This window comes from Solanum dulcamara, chromosome 9 (assembly GCF_947179165.1).
Source record: "Solanum dulcamara chromosome 9, daSolDulc1.2, whole genome shotgun sequence".
Classification (NCBI taxonomy): domain Eukaryota; kingdom Viridiplantae; phylum Streptophyta; class Magnoliopsida; order Solanales; family Solanaceae; genus Solanum; species Solanum dulcamara.
The window spans coordinates 38,007,369-38,014,186 of record NC_077245.1 but is presented as its reverse complement, the minus strand read 5'-3'; the positions used below and the strand labels follow the sequence as shown (position 1 = coordinate 38,014,186).

Below are 6,818 nucleotides of genomic sequence, written 5' to 3'. Positions count from 1 at the left end.
ATTAAAAGGGAATTTTAGTAAAGTTTAGGATCAAAATAAAATGAAGGGACGGAGAGGTACTAGAATTTTAATTTTAATTTTTTTTAATAAAAAAGGGTTAGATATACGCATGTACTATCTGAAATAATTCAAATATATCCTTCGTTATACTTTTGGTTCAAATATATCTCTTTCGTTATATTTTTGGTTCAAATATGCCCCTATCATTATACTTCGGCACAAATTTACATTTAATCTTAATGGAAAGACACTTGACAAGTTTAAAATCAAATGATCCACTCCCAATTTTTTTTAGAAATCCATTCATGTGCTTTGAGTTCTTTTTTTTTTCTTTTCATCATCTTCTCATTTATAAATTCCTTGTGCTATATATGATGAAATATGTGTATTCACACAACAAGGTTGTGTTAGACTTTTTCGGTACAAATTAAAGAAGACCATTGTCAAATATGTTTTTATAAAATTATGATTATTGTATTGGAACCTTCTTACTACAACAAGGTAAATAATGAACGGAGGAAGCAATTGATTTTTGGGTGGCAAGTCAAGTATTGAAAATTTCTAAAAGAGATTGTAGTGTATTGACACATTAAAAAAAAGGTTAAGCATAATTAAAAATTATTATATATTTTTACTAAAGATCTCAATCCGTAAGAAAAGATAAATAATCCCATTTTTTTGCATTATCATTAACTTCTTTAAGAAGAAGAAAATAAAAATAATTCAAAGCCGAGGGAGTGGGTTGGGGATGGGATTCGAAAAGAATTGAGTATTTAAAATTGGGGGCGTAATTCATTTAATTTTAATCTTGTCATATGTTTTTCCGTTAAGATTAAGAGTAAATTTATGTCAAAATATAATAAAAAAAGTATATTTAAGCCTAAAATATAACGAGAAAAATATATTTGAATCGAAAGAATAACGAATTTTGGGACGGCGCCATCCCGGCTGGGCTGCCCCCGTTAGTTAAAACAGAAATTTTTATCCACTTAAAAAGGAAACTTGTAATTCGGGATGAATTTATGAGTTGTTGGAGTAAGAGTTCAGTAGCAGCAGTTGAAAGTTGACAACACAACAAACTTTTCAAGACTAATTAATGTCGTATTGCCCCCTTGTCTAAACTCAGCAGCAGCAGAAGAAGAAACCCAAGAAATAGAGATGCAGATGGCCAAAACCCCTAATTGGAGACCTCTTCAATCATCCTTATTTTTGACTCTTTTCTCACTTTTGATTCCAGGTTTGTATCCTTTTCTACTTACCAATCTTGATTTTCCATACTATTTTTCTTTCTTTCCTACTGAGAAAAAGAAAGAAAGATGTACACGACGCTTCTGCTAAATCTTGAGATACCCACTTGGATTTGTTGCTTAATTTCGTAAAAGTCTTGGATCCTTTTTCTATACAGAGGAAAGTTTCAATCTTTTCCTAGGACTGAGTTGTATGTCTCATGAGCTTTTTAGATCGTTATAGTTGAAATTGGGTTAGATTCAAAAGTTGCCCATTGGAATGCTATTATTTTCAATATTAAGCTTTGGTTTGTTGCTATTATTGTTTTCTGATGTCACGGAGTTGCTTCTAAGATGACTCTATCAAGTACCAATCTTGACCTCTGGTTGCTCCAAGGAAGGAAATTGTGTTTTCTGTTTCTGATTTGATAATTCTTATTCTTGCAAGTGCCTTGTTTGTTGTCTGTGCTCATAGAGGTTTAACTCAATTTTTTTTTCTTTCCAGAAAGAGGTTTAACTACAAATTTATCTGAAATGTCTACGAGAAATTATAATCTGATCTCTATTTATGGTGTATAAAGGTTTGGCAGATACCTCATCAACATCAAGTGAAAGTAAAGGGAAAAGTCATTCATCCAGAATTTCCACCGGAGTGAGACTAGTGATTGTGTGCCTTGGAATTTTAGCTTCAGTTGGATTTTGTTATGTCCTTTTCAAGATATGGCAGAAGAAGAAAAGGGAAGAGCAGCAAGCTCGTCTCCTAAAGCTCTTTGAAGAAGATGACGATCTTGAGGTTGAGCTTGGAATTCGGGATTGAGATCACATTTTCTCCATCTATAACACAGTGCCTTCTAGCAGAGGTGCTACCACTGCCATTTTACAGAAAATTGGGTTTATTTCTTTTTAGTTTGTATCACAACTATAATTAGTCTTTGCATTGTGTATAGTTGAAGATTATTTGTCGATTTTATTCTTGTTTTAGCTTGTAAGTTATTTTCTTAATTGGCATTCATACAATGCTAAAAACGCCTTTAATCTGCAATGGCTACATGAAACTTCCGAGGAGTGTAAATGATTGCCTCTGTTCCAAGGTCAAATATTGATGGGTTTAGTGTGTTCTGACGGGATCAATGAATCCCATATACATATGTTATCCTCATCTCCTTGGTACTTAAGACCAATATGGCGTCCACATATTAATCTGGCTTATGTGTCAATGTTAGAGGACATGGCATATCTTTGTTCAGCCAACACATGAGCACTGGCTCTAATCCTAGTACTATGAATGTTACAACTTCTGTAGCACCAGATATCTCTTTATTCTTCAGCCATAAATCTTTGAGGTCAAGTCTTAAGGTATTTGGGGTGGGCTTTTGAAGGAAGACACTTGCCAATATCAAATTCAGCTTCTGTCCAGGTACCTTCTTGTTCTCCTTTTATTGACCTGGTATTTGCAGTTGATTCTATTTCCTTGTTGGTGCATTTACTGGCAGGATTCGATGTTAAAAGTGTCATTAAGCTATATGTTACTGATTCAGTAGCTAGTAGCATGACATTTCAACTATGTGTGTCGCTACTCGTTTTATAGTGACTTTTGATTCTACCTATACATCCTACTTCTATTCATACTTTTTTAATGTTGTGCTTGAGTACTTTCATGTTATATTAATGAAAGGGATTATCTGTTACTGCTTCTTATATTTCCTCAAGGTCAAGCTCTAAGATTGTTTTTCTTGAACGAACTAGAGAGTAAATAGGATCAGAACAAAACATATATTTGGAAGAAGCTAGTCTGGTGGTCTGTGTTAGCATATGGTTAGTCCTAGTAGGATCCAGTAATCAAGTAGAATAATTTCTTGCTAGTGTTGGGGTATCAGCTGTGTATTGCTGCAGAAGAGTTCCTTATTTCATTATCTCGTTGGTTTTTCTCTGCTATGATTGGTGTAAATATTTGCATTTTAGAAGCTGGAAGGTTAACCAAATCTAGAACCTTCAGGTTTACATGGTAACTGAAAGGTGAGTTTCATTTTGGTAATTACAGTTTTCATAATAACTTAGCCAACTACTCTTCGCTTCATTTCTTCAGATTGCTGTCAGGATAAGAATATTGTCTGTGTGATGAGAAATATTCACCCCAAATGTATTGTAGGTAGTGCATTTGTTGGGCAGCAAGTTTTATTCCGAGCTTTTCACACGATCACAGGATGTATATATATTATTTTTGATAGAACTGATATGAATTAATCAAACAGTGGTCATTTGTACAAAGCAGTAGGAAGCCTCATTGAAACTCCATTTTGGAATTGATGCATTCTTCATAAAGAAGTAATATCACACTTGGCATCTCAATTACTTTCTGTGGATGTACCCAAGTGATCCATGTGAGCTGTAGGTTCTTTGAAAAAAATATCAATTCCACCACTGTGATGAGAGGTTGAGGCTTGGACCCTACCTGTATATTAGTAACCAGTAGGAAAATATATGGAGGGGGAGTACGGGTCTGACCTTCACAGTAAGACAATGCAATCGATCTATATTTATCCCCTGCCTATACAATGTCCACAAATCTATACATCAAAAGGTTTACTCCTTGGTTTGGCTCTAAAAGAGATGACCTGGTTGGTGTCTTTCTTCAAAGAAGCTCGCACCTTCCCAGGAAGAGCATCAGTTTTTGAGAAGAAATCAGCTGTTAAAGGACAGATCTCTATCCTCCATCCTTGTCCAAGTAAGACGTCAAAAGGTGCTGGAAGATATAGAATGGTAAGGGGGAAGGGGGAGACTATCTGCATAGCTTGAGACTATCTGATTGTACATAGGTGTCGTGAGCTCCACACGAGGCAGTACCTCCGTCCTAACCCACTCAACAAACCCTATGTTTGTGAACCCTCTGAGCCCTACCGCACTCGGTGGGACCATGTGGCTAACAACATTTTTCCACATGTAGTATTTTAGCGTGCAATACCTTTCTTCTCCTATATTCAGTGCGATCATGTAGTCCTATTCAGTTTGTAGGTTTCTCACTCGCGTCGTCGGGCTCAGGGTGCCATACCCCTCCTCATGCAACAACATCACTGGCCGTAAGGATATGGCCTGGATAAGGCCAAATTGCTTTAGGACTCGTAAGGGTGCATATGGTTAGACGACTCCTAATCCAATCAACTCGATGAAATACAAGTATCGAGTCCTAACAAAGGCCATCCCTGCCATCCAGGGATACTTCCATTTCAGTCTCCCGTAAGGTTGATAAAAAATGTACGCCACTCTTCTTCTCCCATGGTACATCCCAATACTTCAAACGATCCTCATGACTCTGAATCCTATTTTGCATGCGGACACAATAGTCCATCTGTGGGAGGCGACAATAGAAATGTTCTACGGCCCAAATATGTAATAACATGTTACAACCCTCAAATAAGTTATGCCCTCTAAAGCATGCTGATAATGACTGGAATACCTCGGTGAGGACCATGTGCATCAAAATAAACCTGTGTGGCTCTACAAAGATATTCATCACAACTCGGAGAAGTTGAAGTTAGTGCAGTGGAACCTCTTCAGGAAGACCATAGTTCCTAAGAAAACCATCACAAAGACACTAGACCTATGTGGTAACAAGTAGTGTTTTCAAACCAATAAGGAACACAAGTTTTGATTTGGCTTGCGTCCTTTCAAACAAAGCAGTGTATATTTTGGATAAACATAACTAAAGCAATAAATGAATTGAAATAAACAAATAATCTCAAATACCATTTAAAACTAAATCTGCTAAGGTTAAACCTAAGTTAAAAGAAGCAAAGGACATGAGAAAGAAAAATACTTGAGATGTAATGATGTCAATAAAGCAATAACTTTAAATGTGAGATCAGCACCACTATTAGGTTAACTCATAAGAAGTGGGAGGATCTTATAAAATCCAAAGTTTTGCTCCACAGATACGAGTATATTTCATATCCTAAAATTCAGCAACATTTTCACACAATCTGGAAACTAAAAGACAACCTGCTTTTAACATAAGTATAGTCTCACTATCTAAGAGAACTGGAAACAAATATTGAGTCTCTGAGATTCATTGAAAGAAGGAAGAATTGGACAAGTTTAGCCTTGATATCATAAAAATAAAGGTCATTTCCTTCTGTTGGGAAAATCATGAGATCCAGTCACTTTATTCTTGATCCAAGCAATGCCAGCTCAACCACTGGGATCTAAGGGGGTACTTTTTTATTTGATTCAACATCCAGAAGGTAACACAGGTCTAACAACATAATAGATTTCTCCCCTGTGATACTTATTATTGGATAGTCAGCACTAGAACAATTATAAGTCTATTTTTGGTTTTAGCAATAGGAGGGAGAGTACAACAACAGAGATTTCCCCCGGTTGATTAAGAATCAAAACAAAGAGAAAGTAGAGAGAGAGTATGAAATCCTTCTTCAATGCCTCAAAAATTATGAGATGACAAAATGAATAGTTTTTTTCTCTCTCTCTCTGGTTGTGTTGTAACGAACAATATGGAGATAAAACTGAATATGTCTCACAGGCAAAGATAATGAATAAGTCAACCCCCACCTGAACCCTTCAAATAATATAGTAGAATTTTGTTAAGTAAAACTAGGGTGGCAAAATCAAACCCGTTCAATCCATTTAAGCCTGCCCATTTATTAGTTCAATTCATTTTACTCCAATCCATTAAAAATTCAGGAAATTATATAGGTGTCCTCCAAATATAGTGGTCTTGATTTTTTGCCCCTCATAAGAGAGTCTTACAAAAATGTCCTTCCTTCCATTTTAAGTTGAGTCAAAATACATTTTTGCCCTCTACACTTTAAATATTTTTTAAACCTCTCCATGCTCAATTGCCTCTCAACTTTTTTTCTTCTTTTACTTTTTCATTTTTCTCTCTCTTTATTTTCCTTTTATTTATTATTTTTTCTCTTCTTTTAGTTTTTTTCGTTTCTTTTTCTTTTTCATGTTTTTTCGTTTTTTGTTTTTTCTTTTTCTTTTCTTAACTTCTATTTTTCTTCTCTTTCTTTATTTTTCCTTATTTATTGTTTTTTCTTTTCTCTTTTTTTAATTTTTTTTTCTTTTTCATTTTCTTTTTCTTGTTTTCTCTACTTCTATTTTTTTTGTCTTTTTTTCATTTCTTCTAAAGACAAGTTATTGTGATCCTCATAAGTTTGACTTAGTAAAAATGATGGAAATTATTATCCATGAGGCGCAACTTGTTATTTGAAAGTCCTTTGGCTAAGTCTTGCCTCTACGGACAGATTTATAGAGCATCTCATAAATCAAGATATGATGTAGTAGTATAAAGTTTTGTCCATAGGGAGTAACTTGTTATTTTAAAGTTTTAACCCTGAGCTATGTTTTGCCTCTGAGGCAAAAATTATTGCATTCCCCATAAGTTAGACTTGGTAAAAATGGTGTAAAATATTGCCCATGAGGCGCAATTTATTTTTTGAAGTCCTGTGATAAGTCTTGCCTCTAAGGTAAGAGTTATAGAACATCTAATAAATCAATATATAATGTGATAGTGTCAAGTCTTGCTCATGGGTCTTAACTTGTTGTTTGGGAGTCTTTGGACTAACAAGTCTTACC

At 35.0% G+C, this 6,818-nt stretch overlaps 1 protein-coding gene across 1 annotated transcript; it reads left to right on the top strand.

Moving 5' to 3' along the window:
* The first annotated feature begins 986 nt into the window (after positions 1 to 986).
* Positions 987 to 2,298, top strand: LOC129902853 (uncharacterized). The gene is made up of 2 exons (XM_055978286.1): positions 987 to 1,237; positions 1,808 to 2,298. The coding sequence occupies exons 1-2, from the start codon at positions 1,159 to 1,161 to the stop codon at positions 2,041 to 2,043; spliced, it is 315 nt and encodes a 104-aa protein (XP_055834261.1). The 5' UTR covers positions 987 to 1,158; the 3' UTR covers positions 2,044 to 2,298.
* The last annotated feature ends 4,520 nt before the right edge of the window (positions 2,299 to 6,818 follow it).